Below are 25373 nucleotides of genomic sequence, written 5' to 3'. Positions count from 1 at the left end.
TCTGGCACAACTCACAAGGTAGTAAATTGCCTATGGCAATAGACCTGAGTTGTGCTCGGTTTGAAAAAAAAAAAAAGCTTACCTCTGGAGATAGTGGAATGCAATTGACACATTTAAAAATAAGTACAATAAACATATTGGGATAAGTTGAGAAGCTACCCATGCTTAGATGAGACCATAATTTTTTATGGGCAGTATATTTATATTTTATCATAGTTATTGGTTTTTATTGCTCTTGTTGGGTTGCTGTATTTTTGATATTCTCAAATTCAAATTTTATTGCTCTGGTCTTGCAATTGTATTGTAACCAATTGCAATTGTATTGTAACCAATTGCAATTGTATTGTAACCAATTGCAATTGTATTGTAACCAATTGCAATTGTATTGTAACCAATTGCAATTGTATTGTAACCAATTGCAATTGTATTGTAACCAATTGCAATTGTATTGTAACCAATTGCAATTGTATTTTTGATATAGTGTAGATAATATATTCTACATCCATATTTTTTATGGACATCTTTTTTCAGCCACCTTGTTGGGCATTTTTTCTGTTGTGGCCTTTGCATTTATATGTACGGTTGAGTAATAGTATTTTTCCAAATTTTTTTGAATAGAAAAGAGGTTACGATTACGAGCACAGTGAGTTACTGCTGTACCAAAACATGGTGATGATAGAGGCTGGGAATCTTGAAGATGCATTAAATCATCTGAACAAATATGAAGAACAAATATGTGACAGGCTCAGTGTAATGGAAACAAAAGGTAAGTTGTCATAATTTCTTGTTTTTAGTTTTTCATATTCGTAGTTTCGATTGATAAAAATATCGACAAACTACATTGTTAGGTATTCACAAAGAGTTTTTGTCACAAAAGTTGATCAACTAAGTTTCAGTGAATTTAAATAAATTTAAGTACAGCTGATGCTTGTTATAATGACCCCTCTCCATGCCACGGAAAACGGACATAATATTGGGAGGTCGTTATATCAAATGTTTTGAAAAAAAATCAGCTTCTCTTGTAAATATTATGTGTATTGTGTTGATAGAATAAAAAATTATTTTATTTTGCTAAAATGAAAATGTGTCTGGCTGAAAAAAAACATACATATTGTACCTATGAAAATAGTATGGCCTAAACTTACATTTATTTTTTACTTACTACAAGCAGCAAAATAATTTCACTTGCTTGTGTACTCTTCCATTAAAAAATTAAGTAGAATTTCGCAACGAAATGTATAACAAGGTAAAAAATCGACCACGTGGGAAGTAAGAATGAGCTACCATGTGAAAAAATAAATTGAAACGGTAAGCAAAGTTTCTAGTGATGGTGCCGACTTCTGGGGAAATAGAAGTACTAACACGTTTCATCTTTAAGCCATCTATGTCTCGTGTCCTTTCTTCTCGAAACATCGAAGGTCAACACACTCAACAGCAGATTTTGTCTGTTTCTTTGCAAAGAAAAGGAGGGGGGGAGCTGAGTTTAATTGTTGTAATGGACTGAATGATATTTACTAGTATTGGGTAAAAAATAACATGGTGGAAATAGGAAAATATTTGGGACCTGTGGTATCGGTCATTGTAAAGGGCATAGACTGTGATACCTATCCTCTAATTGCTCTGAGCAGTGCATATCAGGACTTGACAAATCCCTGTCACAATGGCAACTAGAAAATCAGTATGCAGCCTAAAATGTTTTGTATGTGGATTGCTAAATTGAAGTCTGTAAACAATGGTACAAAATTTTGAAATTCTGTATCTTTCCACATGAGAAAGGGATATAGTCGTGGAAAAGTAAAAAAAAAAAATGGTCGTTTGGCTTGAAAACATTCATGGTTGCTGGTACCTAATTCTTTTTTCAATTTGTCAAGCCCTGATGTTTAACCATTTTACGTACGAGGTTTTGGCAAGACATTTGGATTATCTCTATTTAACAATCGGCGATAAATATGGTAACCTTGTCTTAACCTATAACAGTAAAGTTTCCCCCGTCTTCTTATCTGTCGTAGGTCCTCGGCTGTACTTCTACTACGATTCGGGGATGATATAACTGGGTTCTAGACTCCCAAAAGAAAAAAAAAACACTTTATTTCATTTGTTATCCAACATTCCCCAACGAAACCATCATGTCTCTTCGGTACAAATGTTCACACTCCCCCTCACTTTTTCAAATGTCTTAAACCGCTCTATTTTCTTTCTCTCGCGACTCCTGTTTCTCCCAGGCCATCTTTCCACTCTTTTCTCCTGAACCTTACACTAACCAAATGTTGGAAGAAGGGAATATAAAAGGAAAAAGAGTATAATAGATGAGATATGGATAAGGTTTTTTTAGTCTCCTCTCTTCATCATTACCCTATGTGTTGTCTTTCGCTCTTACATGTATATAGTGGAAAGATACATTATAAAGAAAGGAGGGAAAGAAAAAGCAACTTTCTTAGATAATAGACAATCACATGATAATGGGATTGCTATAAAGCTTTGCGACGTTGAAAAGAAATGAAGGAAAACACAGAACTTGTTTGAATTTATTACACTGGCGTTTGGACATAATATTACAGCCATGATTGTATAGAGCAGTGTTTCTCAACCTGATGCCATATGCCCCCCCCCCTGCGGTCCGGGGATATTCTATGGGGCCACGGGAGAAAATCAGAAGAAAGGTGATCCACGACAGGTGGTGAAGGGAGTCATAGAGAGCTGTGAAGAGAAAAGCTTTAAAGGTGAAACATGGTTGAAAATTATTACTACTTTCAGAATTCATCAGATCCGTCCATAGAAGTAGGGGCATCTTAACCCTTGAGTCTATGTGGACATGACCCGGGTCTTCATGTCTATAATGGAGGGAGGGAGGGGGACTGCACTATATGGGATCTGGTACTATGATTTTCATATGTAAGCTGTTACTTCCAGCTAAGTATGGATGGCTGCCAGAACAACGGTTAATGTGTTGGGAGAGTTGATTTATTGTGCATGCTCAGTGGATCGTCTCATATTTTACAGAGACCCTTTTTTACCATATAATTAAACACCTGGGAGATGATAATCCATCATTTGAATCCGCGCCTAGCCAGGATTCTAGAGATTGTCCTGATTTATTAAAATTGCATTCATAATAAAAAAATAGAAAGTATCTCACTCTTGGATAAGGGTAGAGGGAGCCCTGGATAGGACAGTGGGGCCATGAGAAAAAAAATCTGATCCATGGGGAGACCATGAGCTGAAAAAGGTTAAGAAACACTGGTATAGAGTATATATATGATTACTAGGATGGCAATGTATTACATGATTGCACTGATTCTGAATCTGACATTGATTTTGTCGGGTTGGCTCTAGTTTTTGAGATAAAATGGAAATTAAATTTCTCAATAGTGATACATAAGCAGCATGAAAAATATTCAAAGTGTGCGAAATTTAAATGAATAATAAACTTGATATCAATAAAGACCACTGATGTCTGATCGTGATATGAACGTAATGATATAGGAGAATAAATAAGAAATTTAAAATAAAAATTGATGGCTGAAGACTATTGGCATGTTGAGAGTATGCATTATCTCAAAAATTAGAGCCAATTTGGCAAAGCCAATACCAGTTTCAAAATCAGCAGGCACACACACACATAATAGCCATAAAAACATCAAAATTTCCTTGCAAACATAATTTTTTTTGTTTCCCCCCCCTTGAGTAGCATTATTAGTATGCATCAATTCCAGATCTCTTTTACTTGTTTATATGATGCTTTCTATGCCTGTTTTCATTTGTGAAGCTTCTCCTTCTTAAACTATTGTCCAGCTATCATTGTAGGCTGATTTCAATTTATTAAACATTCCTTTTTAAATATTAATATAAGTATTTCAATTTTCAGCCAAACTCTACCTGGAACTTAAACTTTATAGTGATGCTGAGAGAGTGTTTAGAGAACTTTTATGTCGGAATCAAGAAAATCATATGTACTACAAAGGACTGGAGACGGCTTTGCAAGCAGGTATGAAAAGGATGAAAGTTCCTTGAATCTGTAATTGTTGGGTAACATTTTCGAAAGAAATATATGTGTGTGCTGACATTTCCTAAAGTTCAGTGTTATGGGTACCATTTCACAAAGTGAAAGTTATTTGATTAGTCATACCATATGAAAAAAGTAAAGTATAGCTTTGTTTTAAATGAAGTTTATACCTTCTGCGGGGTCCTGTGTTGAAGTGGCATCAACATAATACAAATACCACGCCACAACAGGCAAATTGCCCAACGAGGTGGCTGACTTAAGAACATCATGGATCCCGAGCCATTTTTTAGAGGCCCTACCTACTACTGCTACACCACACATGCACCCCGCCCTGCAACGCCCCTTATGGGAGTTGCTTGCCCTGTTCGAAATATCCAGTAATAAGGTGGCAAACGACAAGTGGAAAATGATTGCAAATAAACTTTCACATGAAATATTATTTATTAATTTCAATATAAAGTTAGTCAATTTTAAGAATAGATTAGTACAACAAGGATCCCTCTATTTGACATTAACAGAAAGATACTGGCTCACCAATTGATGATCATCAACAGTCAAACGTTTATGCTGATCGGACATCCATGTTGTTAGTCACTTCGACGTAGCTTTTCCCCGCAAGTATCAGTGAAGGTCTCTCGGTTGAGAGCCGGATCGTTTCGATTAGCACCAGGAGGCCTCTCGGTTGAGGGCCGGACCACCTTGATCAGCTCCAGGGAACCTCTCCGTTGAGGGCCGGACCACCTTGATCAGCTCCGGGGGGCCTCTCGGTTGAGGGCTGGACCACTTTGATCAGCAATGAAGAATTTTGACTGTGAAGATTAACTAATGTTTTCGATTCCGGACCTGCTGGGAAACAAAATCAAATACTGTAAACTATTTCATTTTAACGAATTATCAGCTTATGTTCCCAGCCTAAGGCCAATGGATACGGTAGCAAGACTGTGAACCGTCCTCCTAGAGGGCTTCAGTTGAAAAGAACAAACAAAGGATGAACGCAGAATCAGACCTGTTACAATATACGGCCGGTATTTAAAGGAAAAACTTCCGACCGCACGTGTCTAATCAAGTCAATTGGCTTCAAGGTCACCTCTTTGCATGTGATCGTAGGCGGACATCACGATCAGCCTTGATCGTCGCCATACGATCACCACTGCCGATGAATAGTAACAATATTAATGTAAACAACAGATTTACGTAACGGTGACTACAGACTTTTACGCTGGGGGACCATCGGCACGTTACAGCCCCTGGTCTACATAACAATGGGAAATCATTTTCATTAAACTTTGAAAAACTCGGAAAATATTTGAACATTCTAATATTTTGAGAATTAAAAGTCAAAATATATGGTGGAGCACCTTTATAACTGTACTCTAGGGACAGGAGGAATGTATAGTTATAAAGGAGTTATTGAAATGGAATATATTAACACTATGAAAAGTGTATTGGGGACCAGAGACTAATATCATTATATAGGATTTTCACTGTATTACTAAAAAAAATCAAAAACTTGAAAACTGTTCTAGGAATTTTCAAGTACCAAATATATATATATATATATATAGTGTGTCAGAATTTTATGTTTCATTGTGAAGAATATTTTCTGAGTATATTTGCAAAAAATGAACGGGTTAAAATTAATTAAATCATTGTTTCAGAAACAGTTGAAGAGAAGACAAAAATTTACAGAGAACTTCAAGAGAAATATCCAAGGGCGCAAGCACCACAGAGAAGGCCTCTTGAGTTCACCACAGGTAATTGTATTAGATAATAATTTCATTATCATAATCTCATGATATTACCATTGTTAAAGTTTGTTATATATATATCTATATACTCTCTCAATGGGTGTCTATAAGAAGATAAAATGTTATTTGACACAACTCCTCTGTAATGGTGTTGGTGTCCAGAACTACTGCTAGAAAAGTGGAAGAAGTGCATATGTGATTTCTGTGTATATGCGCTAACAGACTTGAAATGAAATACCTTTAATTTTTGGTGTTTTTCAGTGAAATTTTTAAATTGTAACACATGCCTTTCTTTAACTTCATGCCTTCCAAACACCCATTCAATTGATGATTTTTTACAAAAAAATTATAATACAGTATCTTTTAATCACATCTTAGAAGCTATTTTTCACATGAAAATAACAGATTAAGTCAAGATAAAACTTGAATTTAATGATATATCGGGGTGCAGTTAATTGCTCTATGCTTCATCCAGGAAAGTGATGGTTTAACCTCTTGCAAGTCCTATGTAGAGGTGGAATCGACATCGGGAAAAATTGGTACTTTATTACAAAAAACACCCCTTGCGATCACAGGAAGGCTACTGTGAATGTGACTTCTTAGCAAAACTCATAAGCTATACAAAAAACATATTTCCAGGGATCTTCCTCATTACGGAGGAGGCACTAAAAAATATGAACTGTACCAATGAAGTACAGAAAAACCTCTGGACTGCAAAGGATTAAGAGGAATATGGTATAAAGAGATTTCACTGAATGAATGAATGCCAGAAATCTGCCCCAGCACTTATCCAGTTGCCCATCTTCGTGGCAGAGTCTGGAACAGAAGAGATTTGACTGTGTATAAAGAATCAGAATTTTCCATGATTTTATCCATTGATATCTCTGTGTGGGCACTATGGGAGGTGTGGATGATCATTATAGAACAAGGGAAATCATGACAATCATAAAATTAAAAAATAAATAAAAAACTGGTTAGTTGCATTTCTTAAAGTTCCTCTGATTCATCTAATAGTCCACCAAACAGTAATAAATTGTGCTCTGGTATCAAAGGTTTTGTTCATTTTGTTGACCATTGTTGAGAAAGTGAACAAAGATAGTTTGAAACAAAATGCAGATTAAACATTAAGTAACTTCATTTGTTTCAAATTTGTGCCAAAAATTTTGTAGTTTTTGAATGTTTGTTTATTTTTCACTGGAAAGATTAACATTTCTATAAGAGCTAGTTTTCATCCACAGTGATTTAAGTATATTTTTACTGAAGTATATATTAACATATACAGACTTGTGCAGAGTTGCCAACTGCTACAGATTGCCCATAGTTTCTACAGACAGCTGCAATGACAGAGCTACGAGAGACATTCTCGATATTACGGAAATTGGTTTTAAAAATTCTGGTTTTTGGGTTTCTTGTGGTGTTTTACTTATTTTTTTCAAAATTGCATTCATTTTTACTGTGACTATGAATTTGTATACACATGCGAGAGTTCGAGAGGAGACAAACTCGGAGCCGATCTGTTTTGTGTGTGCGCAGAAGGCAATCTGTAAAGCTGCATCCAAACCTGCTGCTCTACCAAGACCTATAGCAGAAAGCCTCAGCATGAAGCTTATGACATCACTGAAGTCATCACTGGCTGCAGGTGAAATAGACTATTTCAGTGCCATCAACGCTTCGCACAAAAAAAGTCTGCTGTAGAAGGTGTTGGCTCTACTTGATGCCCAAATGTGCAAAAACCTGTTTTCCGTCAAAACCGTCCCACGCTGTGGGATAAAAACAGGTTTTTGAATGATCCAGCGCAGTGGGTCTGGACCTGGCTTCATTTGTGTAGTGCATGGTCAAGCTTGCGGAACCTGTGTCGGAAAGAATGTTGCGTCGTAGGTGCTCTGATACGAAGAAAACGGGGATGGGGGTCTAGGGTTGCTAGATATCCGTATATACGGTCAACAAGAGCATATGCAGGTTGGGAATGAATTTTAATATCCATGAATTATCAAGGGACTCTGCGACCTCGGAACGTTTTGGGGGGGAGGGCTCATGTGGCCTTAGTCCTCTAGGTTCCAGTGCCTCGGAGGTGCTGTATTTAATGAACTTTGAATTAAAATTTTAAAAAAATTAAGTTTTTGAGTGATTATTTTTTATTGTACTATGATTATGTTGTCGGTGTTCATCTTGATCTTTATGTAGGGAATTCAGATTTCTGAATCAATTTAGTGAGTGCTCAGATCCAAGCCATAAATTACCATGGTGAGCTGAAGTGACACCACCAGCTCTGACGCCACTGTTTATAATTCAAGACTTGTTTGTTATTGAGGTGGTCCAATATTTTTTTTACTGTGTAAACTTTCATCTGGACCAAATTTCAAATGAGTATGGCACATGGAGTTTTTGTCCACTTTGGGGATTAGCAGAATTTTTCTTTTTAATTATTAGTACTAATTATATAAGCTCGATATTCAATGAAAAAAAATATGTAAACAAAACTATCACTGGGTCATCTCTGGTTTAGGTGATACCTTTAAGGAGCTTGTGAGCTTGTATATACAGAAAGCATTGAGGAAAGGTGTCCCTCCTTTATTTGTTGACTTGAGGTCACTTTATAAAGACCCAGAGAAGGTAAGTTTTTTTATTCATCTGAAGTATCAATTACCATGTGAAGTTTTTAAACATTTTAAAGGTGCAAGAAAAGTTCAGTTTTTTTGTAAGCAAAAATTAAAAAAATTGTGGTGTCAAAATGTGAAAGTGTGTCAGGGAGAATTGGAATGAATGAGTTAAAGGCTCATAAAATATATTTTAATCTTTGTGGTGTTTAATTAAAATTGAAATATATTAGTATGAAAATGCAGCAGCCCTAAAACGAAGCATTTTTTAAAAATATATGTGAGGTGTATATTGCTTTAAACACCACCATTCTAAGTTTTGTTTTTGATTTGAGTGAAGGAATTTACAACTCCATTTGTTGTAAACAATATTAGTAAATTAATTAATATTGCCAACAATATTCATTGATGGCAAAATCATTCGTAAGTTCTGGACAGATCAAAGAATACACTATTTTGCACTGCTTTAGTTGGGAGGAAATGTTTGGGCTATGAAATTTAGCTGGAGTATCAATTTTTTTTTTCAGTTTATTAATAATAATGACATTTTGAGTATTATACTCTCATTTTCGGTAAATAAGCAGCTGGGATGTATAAGCAGCCCAAGAAAAATTCTGTAAAACATTTTTGTAGTTAACACCTTGCAACCTTTTTTGCAGTGCAGTTTCATTTAAGCCTCACATAATGAAATAACTAGTACGATAAAATTCTTAGAAGAAAAATGTAATGGATTAGCTGCAAGAACTAAAAATAACTTTAAAAGTACATAAGCTGCAGCCTTATTGCAGGAAATTATACCAATTTGCTTCACACATCAGAAAAATTTCTATTTTATTCTAGCTAAATGAAAACCTTATTGTGACACATGCAAACTTTCAGAGTACTGCATTTGCATTGTCTCCCTATGGGTTATAAATTATATATGTTAATTTTTTTTTTGGACTGCCTATCTGCTTGTTTTTTTCTGTAAGGTTTGAATACAAATAAATATTTCAAAAGTTAATTTATAGAAAATAAATTTTTAAAAATTCATAGATGGCAATTTGGGGTTAGTTCAGCGATAGATTAGAGTTGAATTACCAGACACTTCTGTATTTTTTGGGTTTGGATCCATCTAGGCTCCAAAATGTATAATCCTCTACTCAATCAAAATTATATTAAAATGTTTTGATGTGCTATATTTAAAACCACTATTTGTATATATTTGAATATAACTCATGTCTATAAAATTTAAATGAAATTTATGGTCAATCTCAATTTCTCATACTTTCACGTTCTACTGAAGGCTGAAGCAATGATTATCTGTCTAATTAATCAATTGGCAATGAATTTCGCTGTGAATGACTGTAGTGTATTGTGCATAATAAAATGTACTTTTTTTTCAATATTTCAGGCAAGGATAATCGGAGAATTGGTGCACAGCTATGTTGAATGTTTGGCTAGCCACAGTGTGTTCTGTTTAGACCGTAAGTATTTTATTTGTGTGTATGGGTTTGAATATGCTTGAAATCAGGGTGGTAACTATGTAGATGCTATGTCCTCTGGCCCTAAGCTTCAGTTCCCCCTACATAGTTGAGTAATTAATTAGGTATGCAAAGATTAGTGTGTGAGGAGTGGATTGACTCCCGCCAGTAGTGGTATCGCTCTGCTTATGATGCATTATTATTAATGCTTATAAAAAATATAATTTGAGTTTATTGTGTTAGAGAAGCAAGAGAAAAATCATTTTGGACAGTTGAAAACTTTGTGATCAAGCAGCGATGCTGCAAGGTATTTAAAATTCTATTTCCATAATCAGAAACTTGTGTTGGTCCTCTATGACCATTGGCAGTTCAATATTTTTGATAAGGTTACAAATGTAAAATGTTTGAAAATCTTTCTTTGTTACCTCTGCATATCCTTATGGGGCACAGAAACACCATTTGAAGGTTAGCCAGCAGTAGGAGGATGACCACCACAAATATTTATCAGGACACAACCATGATAATTTATTATTGTTAGGAAATTCATTGCAATACATCAATCGAGCGAGATAATAAATTGCAAACCATTATTAAGCTGTATACACCAACCATTGGGCAACATTCTTGGTTGTTACATTGACCGCTGATGTTTATGCTGGTTCACATTTGCTCAGTTACGTTGAAAAATGTTTGAGAATCCCTGGGTTAGACAGTTTAAGGGTTTTTTTTTAATTAGAAAAATTCTTTACATTTTTGTATCTATAGTGTGAAATTAATAAGCTTTTTAATTTGTCTGGTTGAAATTATACATGATATTAACCACAGAGACTTCAAAAATAAACAGAAGATATATATATTTAGTGTGATATTTTAGTATTTTGAATTAAATATCAAGTACCTGCTGTATGCTGTGTTGTGTGTTTAAAAAAAGAGAGAAAAAGTCTTTCATTTATTTTGCTTTCTAAGATCCTAGCAAAGAAAAAGAGCCAGCCACAGCTTTGCTATGGTCCTATTACTACCTTGCTCAGCATTACGATCACCTTGGGCAAACAACGAAAGCCATGGAGTACATCAATGCAGCTATTGAGCATACACCTACATTAATAGAGTTATTTGTAACTAAAGCTAAGTTATATAAGGTAATTTTATCATTATTATAAGCTATGATGATTCATGTTTTGACCTGTAAATGTAATTTATTTTAAATTTCACTTGAACCATTTAATTGAATGAAGTGCCGTATCTATATAAATCTAACCTTCACCCTTTTCTTCCAAAATTTAATCAAATAATTTAAGTGCATGTTAAAATCAGTGACAAAATTAAGAAGGTATGTAATTTCATAGCTGAGAGTGTGGTGTGTGTATAGTGAGGAGTGTAGTGAGGTGTGTGTAATATAAGAAAACACAGTGCTATGAACGATCATGCTTTGAATGTTCACAAATACAGAAAACCCTATCTATATATATAAGACTGTACATATACTGGGATAAAGAGGTATGTGGTAAGAATTGCGACTAGTAAGAAAAAATTACATAGGGGTAGAAAAAGATGTCTGCACATAGTGAAGATAACGAAAATGGCCGGAGGGGTTCGGAAATAGGGGGGTAAGTGTGTGCTGATGATGATCCCTCTTCAGAAGCTCTTTTTTTTTAGAGAGAAAGAAAAAAAGGGAGAAAAATCAGACTTTCTGTGTATAATATGCACCAGTTAAGCAAATATACGGGGCGTCCATAATTAAAAGACCCTATTTGAAAGTAGCCTACAGGCGAAACCAGTCATCAAAAAAATTGTGAAATTTTGTGGAGGACTTCATGAAGTGATGGGAATTTGTTTCAGGGGGGGGGGGAATTAATTACACATGTCGCTACTAGAGGGCATTTTTATTAAGAAATTACATTTAGGCTACTGCAATGAGAACCAAAGTCAAGTGTCATAATCATGTGGAAGCAATCACTGCATAAGTGAAAGTTTGTATGGATAATATCGGAGGATATTTTTTCTGCATGATCTTATGAACTGTTGAACATGGCCCATCTAACGCCTGTGCTGCATGCCTGACACTAGTGCTACCACGAAGTAGAATTCGAAGCTATGTCCTCTTCCACCTGAAGCGAAACCTGTACTGTGCCTATAGAAACGGGTTTTCTTCCTCTTCCAACGATCCTGTGGTTTGAAATTTTGTTAGCATACTCTGAAGGTTTTAACATTCATTGGACCTTTTCAAATCCTCTTCCAATAAACTTAAATATTTCTGTAGAGCAGTTTCTGCGGAATTGCTGTTTTGGTAAAACAATTTGACCAAGAAAGCGCGATCTCGTAAACTTATCATTGTGAGCAGTAAACAGATTGAGAAACAAGATCACAGTGAATGTTTCTAGGTTTTATAACAGCTGCTGCGTGACATCGCATAAATTTACATGCTTACTACAGGTATTAAAAGTAAAGCACCCTCTAGTGGTAACGTGCTACTAATTATTTTCCCTCTAAAACAAATTCCCATCTCCGCATGAAGTCTTCCACAAAATTTCACACTTTTCTGATGACTGGTTTTGCCTGTAGGCTACTTTAAAATAGGTCTTTTAATTATGGACGCCGTGTATTTTAAAATCAGAAAATTCTTACCAATGAATACAGTGATTGATGTTTATAAAGGAAAGAAGGAAAAAAAATTGAAATTATTGAATAAATGCTTATTTAATTATTGATTTTTTGATAATAAAATATTACAGATGTTATACCATGCTGTGGTATTTGAATCAATATTATTCAAATGCACGTAATTGGTGTTTAAATGTCTATTTTTTCTAAGCATGTTGCATTGCTTTAAAATGTTTTTACTTATTTTTATTCTATTTAAAGAATTTATTTTTTGTACTAGCATTCTGGTGATATTCATGAAGCAGTGCGGTGTTTGGATGAAGCTCAAGCATTGGACACGGCAGATCGTTACATTAACTCAAAGTGTGCCAAATACATGCTTCGGGCCAATATGATTAAAGAGGCAGAAGAAATGTGTTCAAAATTTACCAGGGTAAATTAAAACTTATTTGATACATTTCCTCTCCCTTCTTAGAGACTAGATTGTTTGATATTTGAGATGGATATGTGAGACTTTGCGAGGTTATAATAAAATGAATTTCTGTGGATTGCATTGGCACAAAAAAGAAATAACGTTTAAAATAATTTGATGATAATGGTAAAATAAGGATACTTATGTATTCTTTATAAAGTTGATTATAATTAAAAACTGCTAAGAAGGTTCAAACAGTTTATCACAGGGTTGTTTGGTTTAAACCACGTTGGTTTTAACCAAGTGGTTTTTTCGAAAAATCACATAAAAGTGGTCTAAATATAATTTGTGCCCTTAAAAATATCATATTGGTTCATTATTAGCCAATATGTTGTATTCTTACTACATTTTATATTCTTGGGGTATATTCTAATGGTATATCTTTAAATGGTGCAAGATGATATATAAGTTGTTTTCAAAAAAAATCTCATAAAAGTGGCCTGAATATAATTTTTTTTTATATTAAGTATCTTGGTTGCTTAAAGTTATAAATAGAAGTCAAAATTTCTCATTCTTGCCACATTTTCTAACTATTGGCAACATCATGATGCTTTATCTTTAGCAAATTCATGAATAAGGATTGCATTACACATTTAGATGTAGTGGTGTATTATCTCACAGGGTTGTTTTTGTTTTTTTCTTTCACAAAGAAGCAGCAACAGTAATGACATCATCATGCTAGGGACAGGTGGTCTTATAATCCAATAAAGACACCAGCTGCCCCTAAAGGGACTAAGACCAGTGTACTAGTAGTTACATTACCTCAGACATTTTAATTTTTTTTTCTCATAAGAAGTAGCACATCACATACTGTATATCACCCAATCTTAATATTCAATAGTTTTTTTCATACTTTCACCATTAAGCCCAAGTTAATCAAGGTTCTACTGTATAGTAGTAGTAACAGCTTTATGAAAAAATAATCTGCCACACACAGGGAGATTTGAATTAAATTTAGATTTGTGTAATTAAAGTTTTGATTCCAAAACTATACCATAGCTGCCAAGTCTCCCGAATATTTCGGGAATCTCCCGAATTTTAGCTTCATCGCTCGACCTCCCGAAAAGTTCTTAAATCTCCCGAATTTTTACGAAAATCACAAAAATCCCTAATTGTCCCTTAAAATTCCCTACTTCATTAAAAAAAATCCCTGCTTATAAAAACAATCCCTAAGGAATTTCTTGTGGGGCATGAAGCCTCTTTTTTTTCCCCTTTCGAAATGACGTCACACGTCGTAAATGGGGAAATTCCCTTTTTAAGGAAGTTTTACAAACCCTCTGATGGTAACAAGAAAGTTGTTTGTCTTATCGTGCAGGGAAATGGCTTAGCAGCCAATAGTCCTGGATAATAATTGAAGATTATAGTCACGCGCATGTGGTCAAAATTTCTTTTGTTATAACGTGCGATATAACAAAACACGAATACTGATAAGCAAAAACATATTTAATCAATTTTAAAGATACTTATTCCGATGAATTTCCTTTCATCAAACGTTCCAGAAGAGGGCCGACTTTTCCTTTTTGTACAAGTTGTGTTACGGACATAAACATCAGTCATGGTGGAAAGAGTGACATCATCACTCATGTGAAATGAAAAAAAACATCAAGCAAGTGTCACAAAAAGTCAGTGCTCTTCAAAAATTGACGGTGTTTTCCTTCATCTTCCGATGATTTTGGGGTCATTCGCGCAGAATGTTTGTTCACAGCGTTTCTGATTGAACACAATATTTATTTTTACATCATTGAAGTTTTGGCCTCCAATTTCACTTGTTTTTTGCCTAGGAATTTTATTCCCAAGGGTTTAACTTCCATGTGTGTAAAATCCCTATTTTAATTTGACTTCAGTAGGGATTTTATTCCCTACGCTTTAACTTTTATGTTTGGAAAATCCCTATTTTATTTGGAAAAATCCCTATTGTATTTATTAGGGAATGGTTTTAGCATAAAATACGGGTTTGCGCGAAAATCTCCCGAATTTTCATTTTCAAAAGTTGGCAGCTATGCTATACAATAAAAGCTAATGGTCAGAATGACTTGAAAATTTGCCTTGATACTCCTGATGCAATGGAATTTTCTTTGGCAAAAGAAAAAAAACTGCAAGTAGTTCAAAATGTGCAAGTAGATGATGCTGTATTTAGCCACCAGTATAATCTATTTTGTGCAATCGCATCATTTTGACAGTTCAACAGCATCAGTGTGTGGATAGCACAACTTTTATCAAGATGGACATCACAATACCAGCAAAGCAGCTGCTGAAGAACCATTTTGACAATAAAAAGATGGCACGATACCTAGACAGTGGTCAGTTCATCTGACCTTAACCCTTGCAATTTCTGGCTGTGGGAGAGAGGATACTTCAAAATGTTATGAGCAGAGGTCGGATTGCGAACTTTGGTGAATTGCAAGCATATCCATATCATGACCAGGGCGTAGTCTGATGTGTTGTTGAACAAGCATTTTTGTGCTTTCACCTCGTTATTTTACGGTGGACAATATATTTAACATTTCTTGAGTAGGTTGTAGTTATTTGTTTAATTACTTCATTTTTTTTTTTTTGTGATGTTTCCATGAAATATGAAATCATGCAATGCTAATTAAGTATCATTTTGCCCTGAATGGCCATCACTCCCATTCTGCAAGCAAATTTGAGTTGGATGAGTACAGTGTTATTAATTTTCTATTAAGTATTTTTCCCCTTTTTGCCATATAAAATTCTGCTGCTTCAGGAATATTCGTGTAAGTTTTCCAAGTCATTCTGACAATGGCTCTTCTTCTAAAGTGTTTTAAATCAGAACTTTAGTTATAATCACCCTGTATATCGTAAATCATTGCTAATTAATGTGCATTATTTATGCTTCATTAAATACATTATATTCACCTAATTTTTCATCAGTTTTTGTAAAATAGCTTCCTAATTAAGTATACTTTAGTAACTGGAGAAAAAACACTTAAATTATATTGTTAATAATAGCATTAAGAATTTTCAAACAAAAAAAAGTAATTCATTGAGAAAAAAAAAATTGAAAGATGGTTTTTACTAAAATGTAAGAAATATTTATTTATTAATTAAATATGGGAATAGTGTTAATTATGTTTATGAACATTTTATTTTAATTAATTATTAGGAGTTTGAATGATTTTTCAGAAATGTTATTGCTTTCTTCAAAAATCAGTCATCTTTATAGAAACCATTGGTGTGTGTGCGCGTTCATGCCTCTCTAATAAATGCTGAAGCAGTTGATTTTATTCAATTTATATTTTTTTAGGAAGGGGTATCTTCAATGGAAAACTTGAATGAAATGCAATGTATGTGGTTCCAGACAGAATGTGCCATGGCCTACCAGAGGCTTGAAAAATGGGGTGAAGCCTTAAAAAAGTGCCATGAAGTCGATAGGGTGAGTTAAAATTCACTTTCATTTAAATGCATGACTTCTTTTGGCTGTAGTTGTAAAAATTCAACCTACAATATCCTTTGATCAGTGGTTTTCAATGTGTGTGTCAAGATGAGCTGTTGATATTGATGTGTGTGTGCTGTTTAGTTCATTGAAAAGGGTTTAATTAGTGCTGCAGGTGAATGTTGGCTGAGGCATGGGAACTGCAGGTGATGAAAGGTTGAGAATCACTACCTTAGACCATTGTCACGCCGAATCACCATTCAAAAACCGTTATTTTACATACCTTAACATGTTTTCTGTTTATTTTGTGTACTTGCAGTAAAAATTCATTCTTCATTTACATTTTAATGTAATATTTTATAGAATATTCAATTTAACCTTTTATTCTGCAATCATTACAAATCCAGAGGAGAAAAATTTTGAGGAGTTATATATCAAGCAAAGGAGGTACCCAACATGCTATTACATGGCAAAAAAAGTCAATATTTAAACAAATATGGGATATTGCATTTCAGGGAACACATGGTATTTATATGATTTATATAGATTTGAATGGTGTGAAAATGTCTTTTTTTTTTTTGGCCACTTGCACTTTTCTATCATTGTTCTTGCATGGCCTGTAAAAAAAATAGTAGACGTCCCTTTGAACCATTCTGCTGGTGATCATAGAAACTCTATGAACAGCTCATAAGTAAAAAGTGAATTTTTAGAAGTTGTTTACAAGCATCAATGCCGAAAACGAGCTTAAATTATACAATGCTTTTATTTGAAAAATATAAGAAACTCGTGTGTGTTGCTTAAGAGCAACACGGTTGAGTAAAGGGCTAGGCAGTAATCCAGAAAATCTTTTTTCTCTTTATATTGAGACTCATTTGCACTTAAATATTATTCATTTAGAGTAAAATTTCCATTGGATGTTCTAAGATGCAAAACTTCATTGATTTTCACATTAAAAACCTCTGTGTATTATATTTGTGTAATATCATCTTAATTTTTCTCATAGCATTTCTCAGAAATCATCGAGGACCAGTTTGACTTTCATACTTATTGCATGAGGAAGATGACACTAAGGGCATATGTTGGTCTTCTAAGGTTAGAAAATATTTTACAGTCACACCCTTTCTACTTCAAGGCCGCCAAAGTTGCAATAGAGGTATTCTAGCACTCTCTTGATGTTATTTCATTCGTTTCTCACACATCCCATACCTCCCCCCCCCCCCCCCACACACACACACTCATGTCTTATAGAGGAAATAAATATGTTGTCTCAAATTTTGTGTCCGTATTTTTTAAATGAAATATGAATGAAAGTGATATCCAAAAATGTTTTAACGCACGGTGATAGAACTAATTAACATATGTCTATGCAATGATTTTGACATATATATCATGCTTAACAAATTCCAACTGCAATTAAAAATTAGTTTGAAAAGTTTGGTCATTCCCCCTCCAATTCTATATTTACCTGTTTAAATCTGTAGTTACTATAATTTCCTGCCTACAACTGTGTCAGTGTACAATTTACATATACTGCTTTGAAAAATAAAAAAAACAGCTATATATATAATCTGCATATGCAAACTTCATCCACTAATAATATTATGCTTTGATAATATTCCAGGTTTACCTAAGGTTATATGACAAGCCTTTGACAGAAAATGAAATATCAGAAGAAATAACGACGGGTAAGTCACAAATTTTAGTCAGCTTATTATACAATTGATATAATTTTAAGAAACGTTGCTGTACATAGTACAGTATCATTTCTTCTAATTTTTTTACCTATGTGAGCCTGTTTTTTCTGTGCACAGCAAGGCAGTTTGTCATATACACCAGTAGTGGATTTAATGTGAGTGGAAGTGCTTTCACCATGTGCCGCTGTGCACTCTCACAGCATAGAGGGAACATTGATGTGCAATAAAACCCTTTTAAATGGACACCCCTCAGATGCGGTCACCGCTCTTTTACGACCACATAATAATTTCCCATTGTATAATATAAAACTATCCATTTCAAACCCCTGATTAATGGTCACCCCTCTTTTATGGACAAATTTTTTTGTCCCATCAGTGTTCCCAAAAGAGAGATTTTATTGTACGTCCTACATATTGGGGCAAGCCTATATCAGTTAATTGAAATGGCCAGATAATTTAATACGCATCAATGTAAAGATTTGTGTCATCTATATGGATGATTACAGTTGAAAATAAAAAATTTGGTCATTTTTGCTTTGCTGCTGAAACACAATGTTGATTGCTGCTTCCCAAAGCAGTGTCAGCTAATTACTCAGTCATTTTGTACCGGCAATGTCTCATTCCCTTCATTGACAATTTTCATTGGTAGAAGAACTGCAATAATTTTCTCATGGCTAATCTAATTTAACCTTTTATTCTGCAATCATTACAATATCCAGAGGAGAAAAATTTTGCGAAGTTATATCAAGCGAAGGAGGTACCCCAAATGCTATTAAATGGCAAAGAAATTCAATATTTAAACAAATATCGGATGTTGCATTTCAGGTAACGCATGGTATTTATATGATTTATATAAATTTGAATGGTATGAAAATGTAATTTTTTTTTTGGCAACTTACACTTTTCTATCACAAAACATCATCGCTAGCAAAAGCGATGGTGGTTAGCATAGTGCTTGGGGAAAATGAGAGTATTCTGGTTCTACTGTGTGCAGTGGTTTGCTGAGTAAAGTGCTTCATGAAGCTGTACATAATAAATCAGAAAGAATAGAATGAGCCAAAAATGAAATCTTCTGAAAGTGAACTCCATTGATATAGAGTTAATTTTAAATTTCACATAAGTTAACATGATGGAAATATGAAGTTAAAATGTATAAGTTCGAATGTTAATGTGTTTTTCTATATTTTTTTGTGTTAAATCTGCGTAAGAAAATGTGTAGGTAAATTCTTTTTTATGCCTTTTTAGCTTTTGAGATAAACATTTTTAAAAATGTTTTATGCTTCATGACTTATTGAAATTTAATTTAGAAAAATTTTTATGTGCTTCATATAGAAATTTTTTAACTTATGTTCGAATTTTTTTTTATTGAACAAAAACTTATAAGATATTTAAAACTTTTTGTGGATGATAATAGCATAGGATTTTACTATTACTTGGAAGATAAGTAATAGTAATTACTTATTATTGATAATTATAAGTAATACTTATAATTATCAATGATAAGTATTCTATATTATTAAATATAATATAGTATACTTTATTTTGGAAGCCTTCCTGTTAGACCCCTATTAAAATCTTCCAGTCGGAAACCAAATTTTTCAGATTTTTCATAAATTTGTACATTTCCTGAAAAATTGGAAGTTCCTGAAAATTCTTAAATTACTTGTTTTGCAGAAATGAAAAAACCCTAAAGAAAATCTTTCAGTTCTTGCAGTTGTACACTGACCTTGTTTCCTTGACAGAAATTCAGGAAAATTTAGATTAAAAAAATTAGAAATCGTTGATTGTTGCCGAATGTGATGCCAAAAGTGAGTGAACTAGCCAATTATTGGCGGGAAATAAAGCGCGACTGAAAATCACAGTGGATTAAAATGAAAAGAATGAATGGAGTTATTCCACACACTAAAAAGAATAAGTTTTAGCATGACAAACTTGTGATAAATATTCATATTTAGTCATAATTATAACTTAATATTATAATTTGTAAGTTGTGCAAAATAATTTTAATCTTTGATTTTAGTGAATAAAAACTCAAGTTGATTTTGTTGAAAATTCAGGAAAAACAGGACATCTAAAAAAAGAACAGGCAGGAATACTGGAATGTCCTGGGAAAACGGGTAATATGGTCACCTTATGCATTCCCTTGAAAAATTCCCATTTTCCCTTTTTTTCTTGTATGACACTTTTTTTTTAGCAGCAAAACATTTTGTCACTTGACAAACTACAAATTTTTTAGGTCTGAGAATTGGCACCAGGGTTTAAGCTACGGTCGCATTTTGTGAAAAATGCAAAAGAAGTAGTGGCCACTTTCGCAAAAATGTGTACAGGAGATATGAAATGAGAAGACATCCAACAATAAATCATTAGCATTGTAGCATGTTGCATGCAGCTTTTCCTCCCTTTCACTTTTTTTGCTAAAGGAATTTTTTTATCTAGCTTAGACCCTGATTGACACCTATGTAATAATAGGTCTATCAATTCATGAAAACAGTTTTTGAAACTTATGTGCACTCTTTTTGAGTGTTCAAAAGCATGTTTTTGAAAAATACTTGCCATTGCTTGAGATGTTCTTCCTTCTTTGGAAAATTATGAAATATTCACAAGTTTTTTGTTCGTGTTTGTGTCTGGAAAAACTACAAATGGCAGTAAGTAGTGAGTAATTTTCACTTGATAATTTTACTTTTCCAAAATCATCCGATCAGTCAACTTGATAAATTTCCAGTATTTTTCCCTTCAACCATGATTCCATCTTATTCTTTCAATGTGTTATCCTTGCATATATAAAAAAAGGTAGCATATATTTTTTTATTATATTTTTAAAACAAGGCAAGTTATGAGGTATTGTTTCTACCAATTTTGATTTGAAACTTTGTCAGAATGTGTATGTGTGTACACTATCTACCAATAAGTATTTTGACACCTATGCAAATGACGATATCTGCGGTCCTGAGATACGTCACGCCCTCCGCCGGTATATATCTTGTAGGAAACAACATCGGCATTAGTCGCATGCAAGATGCCGCGCAGTTCGGAGCTCTCTGCTTTCGAGAAAGGTATAATTATCGGGTATCACAAAAATGACCGATCCTTAAGGGACATATCTAGCGAGCTGAAGTACCCAAAATCGACAGTGGCCTATGTGATTAAGAAGTGGAAGGTGAGCTGTGATTGTCGGAATTTGCCCCGAGTCGGCAGACCAACGAAACTGGGAGATAGAGACTGACGGGTGCTGTCCAGAGAAATTCGGAAGAACCTCACCCAACCGATGGCCCTCATCCGCGAGGAGTTTCAACAGACATCCGGGAGTATTGTTTCAATGCATACCATCCGAGGAAGCGCATCTGATTGGTTTTCATGGTCGTGCTGCTGCTCATAAGCCTTTGATCACGAAGTCCAACCGCGTTGCTCGGTTAATGTGGTGCAAAGCACATCAAAATTGGACCGTAGATCAGTGGAAACGGGTTCTTTGGAGCGACGAATCAAGGTTCACCCTCTACCATTCGGATGGCAGGGTCTGGCATCTGCCTGGAGAACGTCTCCTGCCAGAATGCATTGTGCCAACAGTCAAGTTCGGCGGAGGTGGAGTTATGGTCTGGGGGTGTTTCTCCTGGTATGGACTGGGACCCTTGGTCTCCATTCATGGTAAGCTCAACGCCGATGCCTACTGCACTATTTTGGATGACAATGTGCTTCCTACGTTGGGGCAGTTTTACGGGGTGGACCCCTGTTACTTCCAGGACGACAATGCCAGCTGTTATACTGCGGGGTTAACCAAGGCTTGGTATGGTGCCAATGGGGTTCATTGAATGGACTGGCCTGCCCAGAGCCCAGACCTGAACCCTATCCAAAACCTCTGGGACGAGTTGGATCGCCGAATTAAGGGGTGCCCTACCCATCCAAAATCGGTGAAGGAACTGACATGTCTTCTCCAAGCCGAGTGGAAGAAAATACCACTAGCCGTCACACAAGGACTTGTGGAAAGTATGCCCCAGAGGGTTCACGCTATAATTGCCTCTCGTGGAGGCTCTACCAACTATTGATTTTGAATAAAGTTAGTGTTTCTTTTCTATCACAGGTGTCCAAATACTTATTGGTAGATAGTGTATATGTGCAATGCACTTTCATCTTTTGAGAGTTGGATCTACCCCCCCCCCCCTCCCCAGATATATTTTAGAAATCTTTGATTTTTAAATGAAAATCCTCAGACGAGGTGAAAGGTTAGTGTAATTGTGTGTGAAGTGGCATTTGTTAGATGACTAATCCCTGCATTTTTTTGAGGATGTGCAAGGTATGCGGTAATGATGAATCTGTGGTTTGAATATATAGGGATCCAATTTGTAACGTTTTCCAAAACTTCATGGAAAAAGTATTGCAAGCTGGAAAGTGCTTTAAATGGGGAATCTGTATGAGTATTAGTTAGAGTTGGACCATGAAAATAAGTCTTAATAAGCTGGAAAATGTTCCAAGTTGGAGCATTAGAAGTGGGATCCACTATAGTTGGTGTGGTTATTGCACGTTCAGGATCATCCTAAAAAAGATTGAAAAACATCAAGGAAAGAGACTTTGAGTATATTTTAATGCCAAGACCAGCTTTGGAAAGAAAAGCTTTTAGTCTCTGGTGAGAATCAAACTCTGGTCTCCTTTCTTGTATGGTTTATTGGCTAGCCCAGATCCCAAGAGGGACAGGGTTAGATTCCTGCCGAAGACCACCATCTTCTCTTTCCAAAATTACACTCTGTATTAATATCCTGGAAGCAATTTGTGTAGTTTAGCACAGTAATCAATTTTTTCTTTTTGCAATACAAACTCTGAAAAACGTAATTAAATAGACAGCTTAGAAAAGCAATAGAATGCAAACAGTCATACAAGAAAAATGATTTATTCAAATGGTTGCCCTACATCAAAAAGTTGGCTGCATGGCAGTCATGGCGATAGTACTTCACAGTCCTGCTCAGCAGGTATGATTTCAAATCCTATAATTGAGGGGAATCAAAGATAGGAATGCAAGTATCAAAATTTGAAAGATTGAGTCCACCCAGTATCAACTAACTTTACCCAGTATCAACTAACTTTACCCAGTATCTGACTACTGGCAGACAGACAGACCCATTCTATATATTAGGGCAGCTTTCTAGTGGCCCCTAGTTAGACTATTACATAGACGTTCGGTATAGTAGATACACTTTAAAGTTGATTTTCTTGACACTAGATTTTGATCACTTGTATCCCTTTGCTTCTGGCTCCCTCAATTGAGTGTGATAAAAATGTGTTTCTTTTTTTGTTTTGAATTATGTGAATTTAATTTTGGTGAACAAAATGCGACTAGGAACTGGTCAGAGATTGTGCTTAAATGATTAAATAGACTATTTTGGCATTCAGCTTGAGTCATATGCACTATGCATCATATACATTAATTTAATTATATGATTCATTGGAAAATGTTATGCTTAGAAATAGAGCTTGCCATGATCTAAGACGCAATATAGCATCAACTATCACCCAGCAACAGATTATAAACTACCTGCTATTGTTATGAAGCAGAATTGCACTAAGCAAAACATTGCCAATTTCGAATAAAAAATATCCTAGGTGTAACTAAGTGCAGCTTCTCTTTTTTGCTTTATATTGTGTCGTAAGTTGTAATTTACAATACAATTGGAGAGTTTTTTTTGTCACTTGTGAAACTGATTGATCTACTTAAGTACACTTTTTGTAAAAACAATGAAGCACCCCTAAAAAATAATCCGATCATCTCGAAATTTTGCATGCAAATCCTTTTATGCCAAGTATGCAAATGATTAAATTTTCAAGGCCAATGGATCTTAACTTCTGTCATAGCGTGTGTTTCTACTGCGTAACTAGCTTTATATAAAACAGGTGAAAATCACAGACGGTTTATCTTTTCTCGTTGTCGGCATTGCAGTTCCCTGGAGACGCAACCAGTAATGCTGTTACGTCGTTGTCGAAGACCTTATAGCCAACTGGACGATTTCGAACATGGTCGCGTAGTCAGGATTCGTTAAGCTGGCTGGTCATACCGAGCAATAGGCTGCTACCTGCACCATACGGACACGGTCGTGCAATGGTTGCTGCAAGGAACTCGTCAGCGGAATGAAGGCTCTGGTAGGCCAAGATGCACAAATGCAAGGCAAGACTGGATGATTGTACAACAGCCCAAACTGCCCAAATGACATCATTGTCTGCTATCAAACGTGCTACAGACTCTTCCACACCACCCGTGGTACCTTCCACCATCTCACTGCACTTGGCTGAGGCTGGGTTACGCTTACAGCAGCCTTTAAGACATCTGCCTTTAACCCCACAGCATCGGCAGATCGGTCTAGAGTGGTGTCGCAGCCGATCATCATGGCTGCCAGCAGACTGGCATCACATAGTGTTGAGCGATGAATCCTGCTTCAGTCTTGGAGCAGATGACCATCGGACCCGTGTAGGGAGGGGCCGGGGCCAGCGGTTCCAACCAGCCTTTGTTTTAGAGAGGCATACAGCCATTATCCCTGGTGTGATGGTGTGGGGTGCTATTTCTCTTACGACAGCAGTTGCCTCTAGTCGCCCTGCATGCAAATTTAACAGCTCAACAATATGTTGATGACATCCTGCGGCCAGTTGCATTACCCTTCATGGCATGTCATCTTGGGGCCATTTTCCAACAAGATAATGCCAGGCCCCATAAGGCTCACATATCTCTGGACTCCCTCCGTTCTGTTGATACTCTTCTTGGTCAATACCCTCGGCCATCAAGTTTATCGGACCTTTTGCCAATCAAACATGTATGGGACATGGTAGGCTGCCAGATTCGGGCACCCCAAAATGCCGCAGATCTGAAGCAACAATTGATGAATCCCTGGCAGAATGTATCTATCACAAGATGAGATTGGGAATCTTTTTTTTTTAATCACTCCTTACATTGGCTTATACAAGCATGCATCACCGCCAGAGGGGTTTCACCAATTACTGACTTGAACATTCACAATGTGTAATTGCTAACCATCTATGGGTCCTACAGCTTTGAATTTTTAATCATTTCATTATCTGTGTATGAGCTTTACACCTGCTTAATTTCGATGATAACAGCTTATTTCCCCATGGTGCTTTTTTTTTCTCAAAAGAGTGTATATGATAGTGCATTTGAAAAGTTTTGACACTTTGCTAATTTTATAAAAGTGTGGTACATATGCATGCAAGACATTCCAAATGCAACGGTCTATCCTGCCAAAATTGGGGGTGCGTTTTCCAGACCCTTCAAAAAATTCTAAAATTCTAAATCTGAAAAACGAATTCCTCCGGAAATACACAAAATACAGACCAATAAAAACATAAATTTGAAATTTCACTTATTTTGTACAGAATTAACTAGCTTGTTTTGGCTTCCCTCATAATTAT

The 25373-nt window shown here is 35.3% G+C and overlaps 1 protein-coding gene across 3 annotated transcripts in view; it reads left to right on the top strand.

Annotated features, from left to right (window-relative positions):
• The window catches only part of Naa15-16 (N-alpha-acetyltransferase 15/16), an 84266-nt gene that overhangs the window by 14833 nt on the left and 44060 nt on the right, over positions 1-25373 (top strand). Inside the window, exons 7-17 of one of the 3 annotated variants that reach the window (XM_089248859.1) lie at positions 619-766; positions 3866-3985; positions 5662-5757; positions 8258-8364; positions 9742-9814; positions 10778-10950; positions 12693-12845; positions 16150-16278; positions 17282-17431; positions 17900-17963; positions 20030-20089. In XM_089248859.1, coding sequence (XP_089104985.1) covers positions 619-766; positions 3866-3985; positions 5662-5757; positions 8258-8364; positions 9742-9814; positions 10778-10950; positions 12693-12845; positions 16150-16278; positions 17282-17431; positions 17900-17963; positions 20030-20089 — 1273 coding nt within the window. The remainder of the gene's footprint in view (positions 1-618; positions 767-3865; positions 3986-5661; positions 5758-8257; positions 8365-9741; positions 9815-10777; positions 10951-12692; positions 12846-16149; positions 16279-17281; positions 17432-17899; positions 17964-20029; positions 20090-25373) is intronic. The other 2 variants (XM_089248858.1, XM_089248860.1) reach the window with 2 other exon arrangements.

This window comes from Pholcus phalangioides, unplaced genomic scaffold (genome assembly GCF_987345545.1).
Source record: "Pholcus phalangioides strain wild (caught in Gottingen) unplaced genomic scaffold, Ppha-v1.0 ptg000020l_1, whole genome shotgun sequence".
Classification (NCBI taxonomy): domain Eukaryota; kingdom Metazoa; phylum Arthropoda; class Arachnida; order Araneae; family Pholcidae; genus Pholcus; species Pholcus phalangioides.
Note: the sequence above shows the minus strand (reverse complement) of the source record. Positions and strands in the feature narration are given on the sequence as shown.